Here is a 15,185-nt window from a genome sequence, read left to right as displayed (position 1 = left end):
ACTGGACCCAGGACTGACCCCTGGGGGACACCACTAGCTACAGGCCTCCAACTTGACTCTGCGCCACTGACCACAACCCTCTGAGCTCTGCCATCTAGCCAGTTCTCAATCCACCTCACCGTCCACTCATCCAGCTCACACTTCCTGAGTTTACCTACCCATTTTTAAATGGGCATCATCTGTAAAATGACTTTTGTTTCTTTTAAACATGTTGACCAGTTGGCCACAGTCAACAGTTGTGGTAGTAGAAATGCTGTCAAGAAAGGATCTTAGATTTGCTCCCAGCTGTCTGAGAGTCTTTGACCTTGAGCTGATATACTAAGTCTCCAGGATTTTCTAGTCCACCTGGTGCAAAAGAAAATGATCAATAAGAATGTAGGTTTGAATCTGGCTCTAGGGCCAGAGATAGACCTTCCAGTAGGTATTATGTTCAGACTTTCCACTTTCAGCCTTTTAACCGCATGAGAGAGATTAGTTTGTTTTGTTACTCCTTTTGTAGAAATTCATCCCGTACTCACTAGTGGAAAAGGCAAAAGCACTATGCTGGCTATAGATTTTTTAAATGTATGTATATAGAGCAGAGTGCATGCCTCGCAGGAACATTCAGATGAATGTTGCATTACTATCTTGGGCGCTAGAAGCATTTTAGCCTTATTAGCAAAGCGCTCCAGCTGAGCCAATTAGCCCGAATTACAGGAGCACTTAAGTTACACTAGGAGGAGACTGACATATAATACAGTTATATGACTTTGCTATTTATCTCCTATATCTGCACGGACTTCACTGTGCCATTTAATAGGGAAAAAAGTAAATATTCCAGGTCAGAAATCCAGCTGAGAGTGACCTATGATGTTTCCAGGGTAAAGCTAAGAGCAGATGACTAACTGCATTTCCTAACACAAATATGAGGCTGCTTATAATCAGTTTCTTAGTCAAGGGGACAATGCATCAAAGTTTATCAGAATCAGTAGGTTCTGATGAAGAACATTCTCCTCATCTAAAGAAAAATATTTCAGAAACATAGATTATTGCATACAGGAAAGTATTGATGTGATGTAGAAAGAATACAAAGAAAAGTGGGTTTCTGGAATCAACCATCTTCTAGCCTCTGAAAATTCTCCAAATGTATCTGGACTTACTTTCTTCCAAAGAAGCATTAGGGACACAATGTCTCACTCAAGATAAGAAAGAAAAGAAAGAAAAGAATACTTTTGAAGAAATATCTGTTGAAGTTATCTCAATAAGTTTCAAGCCTCCACTAAATATCTAGAATAGAGAAAGAGTTGTTGAAATCCTTGTGTCTGCTGAATGCACTGCCAAAGGTAGCTCACTATTCCTTGCAATGCCAGTAAGGAATATGAGTTATTTCTGTTCTCCTAATGGTGAAGGGAAATAAAAGCTGAGAGGTTTTGTGATTCGCCTCAGCCTGGGCAGGCGGGACTGCATTCAGCTCAGAAATCCCAACTTGGTATCTCTGTCTTGTATCCTGCCACCCCTTGCCCTAGGTATGAAAAGCCAATGCATTACAGCTTCCTCAGTGACTGGTTCAGTAGCACAGCTCTCAGAGGAGGAGGCTGTCATAACTTAACCCTCTGGAGATTAAAAGGAAGCCGTTGTTACAGGGAAATGTGCAAGGTGCCCCTCCGTTCAGAAAGCCTCTTCCCTGCTGCATTCAACCACTGTCTCTTGCATTCTCTGTCCCAGGAGAGGACGTGGGCACTGAACCGTGCAGCAGCAGCACTTTTCCAGGCCAGGAGGCAGTCTGTTGGGCATAATTCAGTGCAGATCCAACCTCATGTGAGATACCACTGAACATGCAGTGAAGCAAATCAGACCCAGAGTGCAGACCCACGGGATCTGTGGAGAAAGGAGGGACACCCAGGACGGCCATGGGAGAACAGGGAGGAAGGAGGTGGCCATTCACTCACTGGCAGAAGACCCAAGAGAGTACAAGCATCAGCTGGGAGGCAGCAAACAGAAGTGCCTCCAGGGAGAAGCATCTCTGGGAGGCTGAGGGTGTCATGGGCCCAGGCACACCCCCCCCCCCACCTAAGGTGGTGTATAGGAATGGAGTGGCAAGTGCTGGGGGAAGCAGCAAGGAGGCATTTACAATCCTCTGTCTCCCCTTCTGCCCCTAGGGATCCCCGGCAGTGCTGACAGCAATCCAAGGCTCATTTGGAGTTTAATCTGACAAGGGATGTCAAGGGTTTCTTTAAATACATCAGCAGCGAAAGAAAGACTGGGGAAAATGTGGGCCTGCTGCTGAATGGGGCTGGGAGCTGGTGATGAAGGATATAGAGAAGGCAGAGATACTGAATGCCTTCTTTGCCTCAGTCTTCACTGCTAAGGCCAGTCCTCAGGAATCCCAGGCCCTGGAGACCAGGGAGAAAGTCTGGAGAAAGGAAGACTCTCCCTTGGTGGAGGAAGATCAGGTTAGAGATCGTTTAAGCAGACTTGACATCCACAAGTCCATGGGCCCTGATGGGATGCATCCGCGAGTGCTGAGGGAGCTGGTGGATGTTGTTGCTAGGCCGCTCTTGATCATCTCTGAAAGGTCATGGCACTCAGGAGAGGGGCCTGAGGGCTGGAAGAAAACAAATGTCACCCTCCCATCTTCAAAAAGGGCAGGAAGGAGGAGCCAGGAAACTACTGGCCTGTCACCTTCACCTCCATCCCTGGAAAGGGGATGGCACAGCTCATCCTGGAGGCCATCTCTAAGCAAGTGGAGGATCAGAAGCTGATTAGGAGTAGTCAGCATGGATTCACCAAAGGGAAATTATGCTTGACCAATCTGAATGCCTTCTATGATGGAATGACTGGCTGGGTCATTCCCAGCCAGATGAGGGGAGAGCAGTGGATATTGTCTAACTTGAGTTCAGTAAAGCTTTTGACACTGTCTTCCATCACATCCTCACAGGCAAGCTCAGGAAGTGTGAGCTGGATGAGTGGACGGTGAGGTGGAGGGATGGTGAGAGAACTGGCTAGATGGCAGGGTTCAGAGGGTTGTGGTCAGTGGCGCAGAGTCAAGTTGGAGGCCTGTAGCTAGTGGTGTCCCCCAGGGGTCAGTCCTGGGTCCAGTCTTGTTCAATGTATTCATCAGTGACCTGGAGGAAGGGACAGAGTGCACCCTCAGCAAGTTTGCTGATGATACTAAACTGGGAGGAGAGCATGTCTCTGGAGTGCAGAGAAGGCAGGCTCCTCTGCCAGGGGCGTGATCTTTTAGGACTATTCCCTCCCAGATCCCTGGTCAGGATTTGTGCAGAGAAGGCACAGGGGTTTCCTAGCCTGCTTCTGAGGGGGACACAAGGAGGTCAGGGTCAAGAGGCAGCCCAGCGCTGCCCAGACCCAACCGTTTTTACAAGTGCCTCCGTGTTGGCAGCCACCGCGGGGACCCCGCCTGGCACAGCGGCTTGGGCGTCACAGGAGGGCCGCGGAGAAGGCTGGCCAAGGGGCTGCGTCACCTCCCTGCCACCTCGGTCTGTGCCACCTCCCAGGGGTGGCGTGCACCCAACCGGGCTCCAGCAGCGCGCCCAGAGCAGGGCCGGTGGGCGAGGGGTGCCGCTCTCCTGTCTCTCTGGTGGAGCCAGGCCACACGGAGGAAACCGGGGCCCTGCCAGCGTGAGTGGGTGGGTGGGTGATGGGTGTCCCGCTGCGGGAGAGGGGCCGTGGCGAGTGTCCCCAGTGGGTGTCCCGCCGCGGGAGAGGGGCCGTGGCAGGTGTCCCCAGTGGGTGTCCCACCGCGGGAGAGGGCCCCGCCGCGGCTGCCGCCTGCGGGAGGCAGCTGGCCAAGTTGTGCTCGGGGGAAAGGGTGCGCAGCAGGGCTGTGAGGGAGGGCGGGAGTCCTCCCGGCTGCGACGGGCGACGGAGAGGGGAGCGGGAGCAGCAGAGCGCGCGGAGCTGTCGCCGTCTCCGCGCAGCGCGGTTGTGTGGGCGCCGGGGAGCGAGTGAGCGAGCGAGCGAGCGAGGAAACACCCTCCGGCTCAGCAGGCTCCTTCGCGCCGGCCGCGCTCTGCTCCGCTCCGCTCCGCCGGGGCGGGGGCCGAGCCGCCGAGCCGCGCGGCAGCCGCCCCACCTGCCGCGGCGGCCGTTGGCACCGCCCGCCGAGCCCGGACCGCGCCGGGGCAGCGCCGGACGGCCGGCGGCTGCCCGGGAAGGTGCGGAGCCGCCAGGCGGGGGGCGGCGGCTGCCGCGGGGGTCGTCGCCATGACGAGAGCGCGTGCGGCCGCCTCCCTGGGCTGAGCGGCGGCGGCGGCGGCGGCGGCGGGGCCGCTGTCCCTTCAGCACCGCGGAGCGCCTCGGGCGGCCGCTGCCCGGCGCCGCCGACGGGGGCGGCCAGCCCGGCCCCTGCCCCGGCCCCGGGCGCGGCGGGAGCCGCCGCAGAGGGCGGAGGAGGCGCGGCTCCCGCCGGCGGGGCGACGCCTGCAGCCGCGCGCGCGGGCGAGCCCCGGTGGCCCCCGCGGGCGGCGGCGATGGCGGGCGGCGGCCGGGGGCAGCCGGGGGCGCCGGCAGGGGGCCGCGGGCGCTGAGACACCAGGTAGGGCGGGCGCGGCGCGGCGCGGCGCGGGGCGGCTCCGCTGAGGCGGCGGGCGGGAAGGCGCGGCGGCGGCGGCGGCGGCGGGCTGAGGAGGCGGCGGGCTGAGGTGGAGGCGCCCCGCGGGCAGAGCGGGGCCCCGGGCCGGAGGGAGGCGGCGGCGGCGCCGCGGGGCTCCAGCCCTCGGGTAACGCGGCGGCAGCGCGGTGCGGCCGCCCCGGCCGCGTGGGGTGTCGGCGCTGGCCGGCCGGGGCCGGGGCCGGGGCCGGGGCCGGGGCCGGGGCCGGGGCCGGGGCGCGGCGGCGGGGCAGAGGGGCGAGCGGGGCCGGTGGCGAAGAGGCGGCGTGTAATGGCCGTTGTGCTGCGGGCGGTCGCGGCCGCCCAGGTGAAGGGTGCCGGGAGGTAGAAACCTGCAGCGGAGACAAAGGAGCAGCCCTCGGCGACCCCGGTGGGGAGGTGGGAGAGAGAGGGGGGAAAGGGAGGGGAGAAAGGAAGGAAAGAAAAGGAAGGAAGGGGAGAAAGAAGGGAAAGAAAGAGAAAGAAAGAGAGAGAGACCGAAAGAAAGAAAGAGAGAGGAAGAAAAAGAAAGAGAAAGAAAGAAGGAAAGAAAGGGAAAGAAAGGGAAAAAAAGAGTGAATAGCTGAACATGCTGTAGATTTGCCCATTCTGCTGTTTTTTTCTGTTCGATTGCAGCCTAGATTTTTATTCGCTATGCCCCTTTGGAAGGAGCTCACTATGACAGGGCAGAGTCTGAAGGCTTTATCTGAAGCTAATTTTGAAGACAATGAGATCAGCATCAACGTTGGAGGCTTTAAGAAAAAGATGAGATCCAACACATTATTAAGATTCCCCGAGACCAGACTGGGCAAACTGCTGAGCTGCCATTCAAAGGAGTCGATACTGGAGCTCTGTGACGACTACGATGACACCAAGAATGAATTTTATTTTGACAGGAACCCTGAGCTCTTCCCTTACGTGTTACATTTTTATAACACCGGCAAGCTCCATGTGATGGGTGAACTCTGTGTGTTTTCTTTCAGCCAAGAGATTGAATACTGGGGAATCAATGAATTCTTTATAGACTCGTGCTGCAGTTACAGCTACCATGGGAGGAAAATGGAGCCAGACCAGGAGAAATGGGAAGAACAAAGTGACCAGGAAAGTACCACCTCGTCTTTTGATGAGATTTTGGCTTTCTACAATGATGCCTCTAAATTTGACAGACAACCCTTTGGAAACGTCAGGAGGCAGCTCTGGCTTGCTTTGGACAACCCTGGTTACTCAGTCTTAAGCCGAATCTTCAGTGTCCTTTCAATAGTGGTGGTGCTGGGCTCCATCGTGACCATGTGCCTGAACAGTCTCCCAGACTTTCAGATTGTGGACAGCAATGGGAACCCTGAGGAAGACCCTCGGTTTGAAATCGTGGAACATTTTGGTATTGCATGGTTCACTTTTGAACTGGTGGCAAGATTTGCAGTAGCTCCTGACTTTTTAAAATTTTTCAAGCATGCCCTGAATCTGATTGACCTCATGTCTATCCTCCCATTTTATATTACCTTAATTGTCAACTTGGTGGTGGAAAGTAGTCCAACTTTAGCAAATTTAGGTAGGGTGGCACAAGTCCTGAGACTCATGAGGATCTTTCGCATCTTAAAGCTTGCTAGGCACTCAACAGGTCTCAGGTCTCTTGGAGCCACCTTGAAGTACAGCTACAGAGAGGTAGGGCTTCTTTTACTTTACCTCTCTGTTGGCATCTCCATTTTCTCAGTAGTGGCTTATACCATTGAAAAAGAAGATAACGAGGGGTTAGCCACCATCCCTGCTTGCTGGTGGTGGGCTACGGTTAGCATGACCACAGTTGGCTATGGAGATGTGGTGCCAGGGAGCACTGCTGGCAAGTTGACGGCATCTGCATGCATCCTAGCCGGTATCCTAGTGGTAGTGCTTCCTATTACCCTGATCTTCAATAAATTCTCTCACTTTTATAGGCGTCAGAAGCAGTTAGAGAGTGCCATGAGAAGCTGTGATTTTGGTGATGGCATGAAAGAGGTTCCATCAGTCAACTTAAGGGACTACTATGCCTATAAAGTTAAATCCCTTATGGCCAGTCTTACCAATATGAGCAGGAGTACACCCAGTGAACTGAGCCTGAATGATTCACTGCATTAGCACTCAAGTTTGACAGCAGTTTGCATGAGAGCTTTCAAGAGCTATGTTTATAAATGTTTTCCTATTTATCGTCTTCTTTTTTCCTAGAGGATAGTGTTGCTGACACTGCACTAACTTTGCACTTGAAAACCTAATGAAATTTGTATTACAAGTTGAGAGTTTGCACATTTTCATCCTGTTGCATACATACTAAATGCTGACTTTTTCATACAACTGTTACCATGTCCATAACAGTAGTGCTAGCAGTATAGTGATAATTTGTTACTTTGTGCATTTGCCATAGAAACCCTCATTTGAACAGAGACAGGAACTTACCCAAGTGGAATAAAAGTTCTCAGCTGTGAAACTAATAATGAACAAACCACCTATCACCTATACTGGTATCTGTAGTAGTTCAAGAGCATCTCAAGACGGATGTAGGACTTCCAATGTATTTTAAAGCATGATGATGCTGCAGTTTTAGAAAACACCTGTGAATCACTAACATGGGAACGTGTTTCCCCACCTTTCTGACTGGTAATTCTTATCGTCACATGTCCATAAACACCTCCAAGCCTCACATTTCACGGATACTTGCTTACTCTTGAGCAAATGTCTTAAAAATGGGATGTTATTCTTTTGAAATGGTACAGATGGTAATATTTTTCTGAAGGTCTTAAGCATAGACCTACCTCTGTTTCCAAGATTAGGTCCGTACTGAGCATTCTGGAGAAGATCACTGCTCATTTCCAGACAGCTACATATTCAAAGACTACATTTCCACAAGTGGCTGTAGTTATGGAGGCCCATGAAAACATCTCAGGCTTCCATTTTCAGAGGTTACGAGCGCATAGCTTGGTTCCAGTGAAGCTAGAGATACTCAGTGTCAGTCCATCAAAATGGGTCTGAGATTAGGCACATAAATATGTAGGTTTTCAGCAATGGGAAGTACCCTCGGAAAACTTGGATTTGTTTAATGAAGAGATATATTCCCACATGAACAGTGCAGGCAGCATTTTAGAAAATGACATTCATATACTGCAAAAAGACTAATTATAAAGACACCATATGTGATCCTGAGATATAAAATCTAATTTTATCAGGAAAGCTTGAAAACAGGTGTTGAGGGCAGACAATTCCATTAAGGTTTCTGCCAAGGAAACTCTAAGGGGGAGAAAAAACTGTAAGTCATATTTTTACTTAGAAAAGAACGCACAACTTCCAACTAACAAAAAGTACCAGGGCCTAAGAAAAAAATCGATAAAGCGCCTAATACTTTATTCACTGTGGGCAGATTCTCCTCCTAGCTGGTTCAATGACTCAGTCAATTTAAACCCTCTCAAAGTCTGGACTGTACTTTTTCAAGTCCTTTAAAAAATGAGAGAGCAGATCACCTGTGTTCCCAAGAATAACCATGAATCCGCATAAACTCTTCAATGATCTGTCTTTTCCATTATGTAATTGTGCAGACATCAAACACTCACAGCCAACAGGCAGAATGCACTGCTGTCCTTTTTTTTTTTTTTATTTCTAGTGATTTGTGTTATGAAACAAACTACTAACACTCAGTGAACATAATGGCTTTTCTGTTCAACTTTTTTTCCATCCAATTTATTACATATAGTGTTCCAATCTTTTTTTGTTACTTGTGAAGATTAGAGAGGTTCAGAAAATAGATTTAAACTAGTAGGAACAAGAATTAAAACAATAAAGCTAAAATTGTCATGTTTGGAAGGCTATGCTTGCATACCACAACTAAGAGTGGTACTTGAATACAAGTAGCCCAACTAGCAGATTAAAGCAAATTTGGTACGAACAGGTAATTTCCTTTATCAGACTACTAGAGGTTGTTGTCCAGTCTGGATTTTTTGATGTTGTTGTGGTATCAGCTCCACTTGAAAACAGAAAATTGAGCACCCAGGATCAGATTCCTGTATGTCCAGTGACCTATCACAGATTGCACAATGTGAATTAACTTAACCACACATAAAATTTCCTTTGAACACCCTTCCCTCACATCAATTAGCAGTTGATTTAGGGCATAAGTTGTGAGGGAAACAGATCCCTTTTAACCTTACCAAAATAAAATTCTTAGAGATTTTAACATAACTTGCCAGACCTATAAAGTCAATAGGCAAGAAGGGTGCTTAGTATCCCTGAAAATCAGCGAGCTATATACCTGTTCCTGAAGCTAGGCTCAGGTAACCTGAATTAGGCATCCAAACTTGAAATGTTTTGTTAAGGCTTCACTTTTGGAGAGCTGGTTCAAATCCTCTGCTGGATCACAGGTGTAAGTTAATAGTCTTGTTCGTGTCTCTCACTGCGCTTGTGTAAATTATCATACACTTGGGAATACCCACCAAATGCAGCACAGCACTAGGTTGGCTGTCAGACTGAAATACCTTGAAAGAAATAAGAGAGGGAAAAGATGGGCTTGCCAGACACCCACACCCCTGTTGGGATGAAGTCTGCAAGAGCAGCAAAAATCTCCTACTGATGTCAAGGACACTGCAATCCTTGCTAGGTCTGTTGGTTTGGGACCTACAGAGAATTTAGCTCTAAGCAGTGGTTTTATTTCAGTTTCACAAGCTGCAGATTCACAGAGTTTAAAAACAATGCCTTTCAGGGCAGTTATTTGAAGAGGTCTATAAACTTGCCAAAGAGTCACGAATTCCTTCAGCTGTTGCTAGTTTAGCATTGCAAAGGTTGGATCCAAACTTTGCAACACATCATTTCAATAACCTATAGTTTATCTTACATTGTAGATTTATTATTCATAGGGCTGGTGCTCTGTCATTTCTGCAAATATTGACTGGAACATGTCCAAATTGCATTTTACTAAAGAAAATGAAATACCCTAAGGAATCATGACTTTTATTGTACTGGTTGAAAGGAATTTTCATTATTGCTTTTTTATATAAGTGCTTTGGATCAAAGACACTAAATAAATACAGTACTGAAATTTAATATGTTCTCATTATCATGACAATGACTTTATGCAGTACATAGGAATTCCCTTCATAAACTTAACTAACTCCATGTTAAAAGTAGTCAGATATTTGCTCCCACTATTTTGGAAGAGTATTCCAGAACCGCACTGCCCTCCAAGAGTTGTGTAATTTTTAGCACAATTTTATTAATGGCTGCTTTATATGAAGTTTTTCTCATGCCAACATTGTTCTTTAGCTTAAGTAATTCCTCTTCTTCCTTGGTGTTTGCCTGTGTAGTGTAGGCAGCAACCATATGCCCTTATAGACTTATTTTCAAGGGGTATACCTGCCAAGCTCCTTTTAGTTTTTATTTTGCAAGTCTTGTTCCCCTGATCATCCTAGTAGCTTTTTTTTTCTGAATTCATTCTGATTAAATTTAATCTTTCTGAACCAGCATTGCACAGCATTGTATCCTGTATGAGTTCTCACTACAGCTTTGTACAATGGTATTAATACTTCTTTGCTATAGAAATTTTCACTGAGGAGGATGACACATATATTCTGATTTAAGTGATGTTGCTGTCTTAAATCACTGAATACATCTAGGTAAGAAAGACTAAGGCACACCCTTCCTGCCATTTTATGAAGTAACCTCTATTGTAAGGCTCAGTCCAATAAGTGCTGAGAATCCTCACCTCTCATTAAATAAAAGTTAAAGAAAAATTTTACCTTTAGAAGGAAAAATTCAATATCCAAAAAGTCTTAATGAGAAGAGGCAGTGTACTTTTTGAATAGTCAGCATTTTTGCCACACTTTTTAAAAATCACTGGTTTATAAGAGCAAGGCATGTCCAAAAAAATAGTAGGCCAGAATTTAAAGATTAGGGACTAATTGGCAGCTTTCTCTGGCATTTGAAACTTGAAAATTGTCATGGTCAGAAATCTGCTTCCTCTAGACATGCAGTTTAATGAAGAACATTGCACTTGGTACACGCTCCTCCTGCCTGGTGACCGTCACCTTTCTGGCATCACTGAAAATGCTGAAACATGCTCCTACTACTTTGTTTAGGCTGAAAGCTTTGAAGTGCTTAAATAAGGACTATGATAATGCTTGAAATGAGGGGACTTACTTTATTGCCAGAAATAAACTGTTACAGAATCTTGATTTCAAGTACAAATCAAGGCTACTATGGAGACTGAGATGTCCTCGAGAAGCAATATGCTATACTACCTGCTTGAGATGTAAAATCCACATATAGATTGTGATTAAGCATTTCATGTATGTTCAGATTTTGTATTATTGCCCATTTTATTATTCACATATTTTTCATGAATTGCTAATTCTCCTTCCCTGCAGAATATCTTACCCATTTTGAACGCAATTAGGTTTTTCTTTGCACAGTACAGTATGATCAATTTCACACTGCAGGCTTAAAAACAAAGAACTTTGCATTTAGTTTTCAATTTTAATACCTCAATATTTGTATCTATTTGCACAGAATTTTATGAGATTGCAGGGGACTACTGTATCTGGTGTCCTTTGAACTCCATATCTTGTTCCAGTGGTGTGCAACACACTCAGGAATTCAGCCTTGGGCTATTAAATGCAAAAAAAAAAAAAAAAAAAATTAAAACCCTACATTTCCACAGCACTGATTTAAATTTTGAGATATTCTCAGTATATATTATAATTGAAGAAAAGCCTGGATTTCACTGTGAAGATAGATTTCTTTTAAAAGGATACATCAGGCTACCTTTTTATAAATACCTTTAATTGGTGCGGGGGACCCACATTTTTCAGCTGAGCAAATGGCACAAGCTTCTTGTTCTTTACCTCATAGATTAGGGAATAAGCAACATACCGATAGCACTTTCAGGTGCTAAATCAATTTGATGTGACCTTTCATCTCTTTCAAAACAAATGCCTTCCTAGAGGCTCCAGCTGTGCACATATAAGCAGCAGAGCACCTCTGGAGCAACTGCTCTTGTTGTGCTAGTTATTCATTTCCTCTCACAGTATTCCTGGCTTTAATCTACATTTGATGGTACTTTCAAACGACGTTCATCTTGCAGTCACCACTCATATATCTCAATGAGACGTGTGCCAGAACTATTCTCTTCTCATCATGTTATTCTTCATTCTTTTCCAATTTATCCACCTGGCTTTCCCTAACTTACACTAGAAATTTATTTGTTCTCCTGTCTCTTACTTTCAAGCTGCCCACAATTTAGGCAGAGATAGGAAAACATTCCCATCCAGTTTCTGAACCATCTTCCATGGATTATGCCTTTTTCCTTAAAAAAGAAAGAAAGAAAGAAAGAAAGAAACAAACAAACAAACAAACAAACAAACAAACAAAAAGACAATGCTCACCCAAGAATAATTTCTTAGGTTAACAAGAGGTAATATATTATCTAAAGCAACAGTTCTTTACTTAATTGATTAAGAGATAGCCTTAATGATATATGTGCCACCAGAGCAATCGTTGAGTTTCTTAAGAAACACCACCCTCATCAAGGATTGCTGATGAGAGTACCTCTCATATCCAAAACTATGGGTCACCAACTGGAAGAGGCAGCCTCCAAACAGCCTAGGAAACGATTCCTAAGATAGTATAACACTCATGGTGAATGCCTGGTTCTTGCATGTATTTCTCTTGCTAGTACAGAGGATGGAGAATTGTCTCACAGGTGCTGAGACTCAAACTGACCTCCCAGTGGACACAACAGAAATGTGTTTGCCTTATAGCTGCTCAGCCTTTACACACAACCTTAAATCATGTAAGTTTTCACTTTAATAAATGCATCCATCTGGCTATAGGAGGCAATGACACAAATTCAACACTTCAAGCTCACAAAAGTAGAAAAGCCATCAGCACCTCCTACTCTTTTTCCTTTCAAACTACCAATGGGTTTTGGCCTCTTGCTGAACCCTATTCAGAAATAATCAGGGCCATGTTTTGCAGGGATTGGGCAAAGCCTGCTATAAATCTGCTGATTTCTTCTGTGCATCTAAACCTGGCACTGTAAGAGTAATGTCTGCTTTGAGATGCCCAATGCAGTGCCTGCTTGTGGTCACCACATGCCCAGGAGCTGTGCGCAGTGCACGAGTCTGTGCAGTTCTGGCCAGACTAGGCTAGTGACAACGTTGTTGACCTTCAAAGATGACTTTTAATCACATTTGGAAGATTACGATTACTCAGATGTCACAGTCTGCTTACCAGCAGCCACTGTTCTCCCCATTTTAAGTCCTATCCCTCTTGACTGACCCTCTTGAGTTGTTGGCTGTATTCTGATACGTGGTATTCCTGCTGCCCCCATTACACATGACGAATGGGTGGCGTGGTAGGGTCACAACACAGAAAAATTAGGGGTCGGAGTTTGAAAATGAATCATCTGACTTAGGAATGTAAGTCCCGCCACCTTTCAGTGGAAGTTATCCTCCTAAACGTCTAGGGTATTCTTGAAATTCACATTCTATTTTAAGCAATGTTCTGAACATATACAACCTAGCATAGCTCCATTAAATACCAGCCTTTTGATTACCAAATAAATTCTAATTTATTTCTATTATACCAGTGCCTAGGCACTGTGGATCTCAGGCCAGCACTTTCATATGTTAGGCTTTAAAGCACGGAAAAAGATAATACATCAAAAATGTGGTTTACTTTGGGGGGAAAATCCTTTCCTCTGTGTTGTCTCATTCTTTCTTCTCTCCATAGCAAGGCACAGCTTCCTACTGCCTCTGTTAGCATCAGCCTTTTTGAACTTTTTGATTCCTATCCTGAAAACATGAAGGAGCCCTGAATGTATTTTCCTCTGGTGAAGTGGCACTTGGCATTCACTGGGGGAGAACACTTTAAAAAAGACAATCCAAAATAAAGCAGGTGGCACTTGCAAGTACCTGCTGGAAGAGTAGGTCATTGCTTCTTTAATTCCCCTGTTTGCTTCTCCCTCTCTCACGCACTTTCAGCAGGGAGGCAAGGCAGGCCACCGAAAGAGGAACATCTCAAACTGTCCAAGTCAAGAAGCAGCTTCTTTCTGATCCTGCTATGTTCAACCTGGCAGGTGAGCTAGCAGGTTGGACAATACTTTTTTGCGTGACACTTCTCCACTGCAATACAGGAAATTCTTTATAAATATGGGGCAATGTTGCTCACGCTTTAAGTGGCAGGCATGGGCAAAGATGCTCGGAGCACAGAGCCTTCCTTATTCCTTTGTGGCCAGCCAGGGCAGCCCCACTCCTGGCTCCTACCCCAGCTGTAGTGGCAACATCTCCAGCCCCTACAGCAATTTTCTTTGGGCTGTGGGCAAGCGTCCTTCGCTTCCTCCCAGCCCAACCTGCCTGAGTTGGGCAACAGAGCTCTCTCGTCAGATCAAAGCCCTGGGGACAGCACTGAAATCACTACTGTGCCCAGCAGGCACAAGTCTTTCTGGGAGTAGGATGTGACAGGTGCTTCTAGGTGCACTGGACGTCTTAAGTGACTGCCCTTTAGATTCAAAGAGAGATCAATGTAGACCTACCAAGAACATAGAAGAGAAGGGCCACGTGCTTTGATGGACAGTTAATGTTTCCAGAATCAAGATATCTCGGATATCTGACAGTTTTCCTTCCTCAGAGAACACAATTAAAAGCAAAATGCACTTTTCCATCAGCAAAAAGTCACAGTGAAAGAAAGATCAGTCTACTTGGTCTTGAGCTTTTAAAATAAAACATTAATCCTATACAGACTAGAACAAACAAACAAACAAACAAAGAATAAATCTGAACAAAAGCAAAGCTGCAGCTGAAACAGCGCTCAGTGTGTCTCCTTACAGGACAGCCATGCCTTGCATGGCTGAATTTAGAGGTCTGGACCAAACATCTGAGGTTGGTTCCCCAAAGCGGAGATTCCCCAAATTTTAAGCATAGAGTGTTTATCAGAGATGCAAAGCGTGGCCTTGTCTCACTGATGGCAGCAGTAGGAATGGGAGCTCTAAATACGAAATTGTCAGCCTCCGTATGCGGGGGGGACGGGGGAGAACAGGGGGAGGTGAAGCAACCGTCGCCCAAGCACGGCCAGCGTTTCTGTCGCTTGCTGTGGTGCACGAACATCAGAGCTGCTCAGGCACAGTCAAGACTGAGTAGGCTCATTTCCATCGATCGGGACAGAAGGTGGCACATGGCTCAGAAACACCAGAATGATCTCTTCTTAAATATAACTTAATCATTATTCCTTGTTCCTGAGTGAAGAGCTGAGCTAAACACTTTAGTTCAGCATCTGTCTACAAAATAAATTATTAGTCAAACACTTTGCTAATAAGACTTCCTCCTACTTGAGCTGCAAGATAGAACCCAACTATTGTGCTTTTTGTGGAGGCAGTAACTGTAGAAAAGTGCTATGAGATGTATAAAAATTGTGTCAGTTGATGAGCTGAATAAATGAATGTTAACCACATTTAAAAGGCTTTAAACTTCTACCCACTCTTGGAATAAATTTGCATTAATTGTTGGGATGTGGGGCTACTGTATTGCCCATCCTACAACCATAAAAATTCTTAATTCTTTATCCCAATAATTACATATTTTGGGGCTGT

General features: G+C 46.3%; 1 protein-coding gene across 3 annotated transcripts; it reads left to right on the top strand.

Moving 5' to 3' along the window:
- Positions 1 to 4,479: 4,479 nt before the first annotated feature.
- Positions 4,480 to 9,646, top strand: KCNS2 (potassium voltage-gated channel modifier subfamily S member 2). 3 transcript variants are annotated; one of them, XM_068932961.1, is made up of 2 exons: positions 4,480 to 4,534; positions 5,225 to 9,646. In XM_068932961.1, exon 2 carries the CDS (start codon positions 5,243 to 5,245, stop codon positions 6,698 to 6,700), a length of 1,458 nt encoding a protein of 485 aa, XP_068789062.1. In that variant the 5' UTR covers positions 4,480 to 4,534; positions 5,225 to 5,242; the 3' UTR covers positions 6,701 to 9,646. The 3 variants fall into 3 exon arrangements, with proteins under 3 accessions (XP_068789062.1, XP_068789064.1, XP_068789063.1); XM_068932963.1 differs by lacking the exon at positions 4,480 to 4,534 and adding an exon at positions 4,591 to 4,640; XM_068932962.1 differs by lacking the exon at positions 4,480 to 4,534 and adding an exon at positions 4,659 to 4,718.
- The last annotated feature ends 5,539 nt before the right edge of the window (positions 9,647 to 15,185 follow it).

This window comes from Struthio camelus, chromosome 2 (assembly GCF_040807025.1).
Source record: "Struthio camelus isolate bStrCam1 chromosome 2, bStrCam1.hap1, whole genome shotgun sequence".
Classification (NCBI taxonomy): domain Eukaryota; kingdom Metazoa; phylum Chordata; class Aves; order Struthioniformes; family Struthionidae; genus Struthio; species Struthio camelus.
The sequence above is the reverse complement of the archived record's forward strand: the minus strand, read 5'-3'. Positions and strand labels throughout refer to the sequence as shown.

Excerpts from the sequence above, each read along its gene's own strand:
- KCNS2 (XM_068932961.1), top strand. The coding sequence starts at position 5,243 with ATGCCCCTTTGGAAGGAGCTCACTATGACAGGGCAGAGTCTGAAGGCT.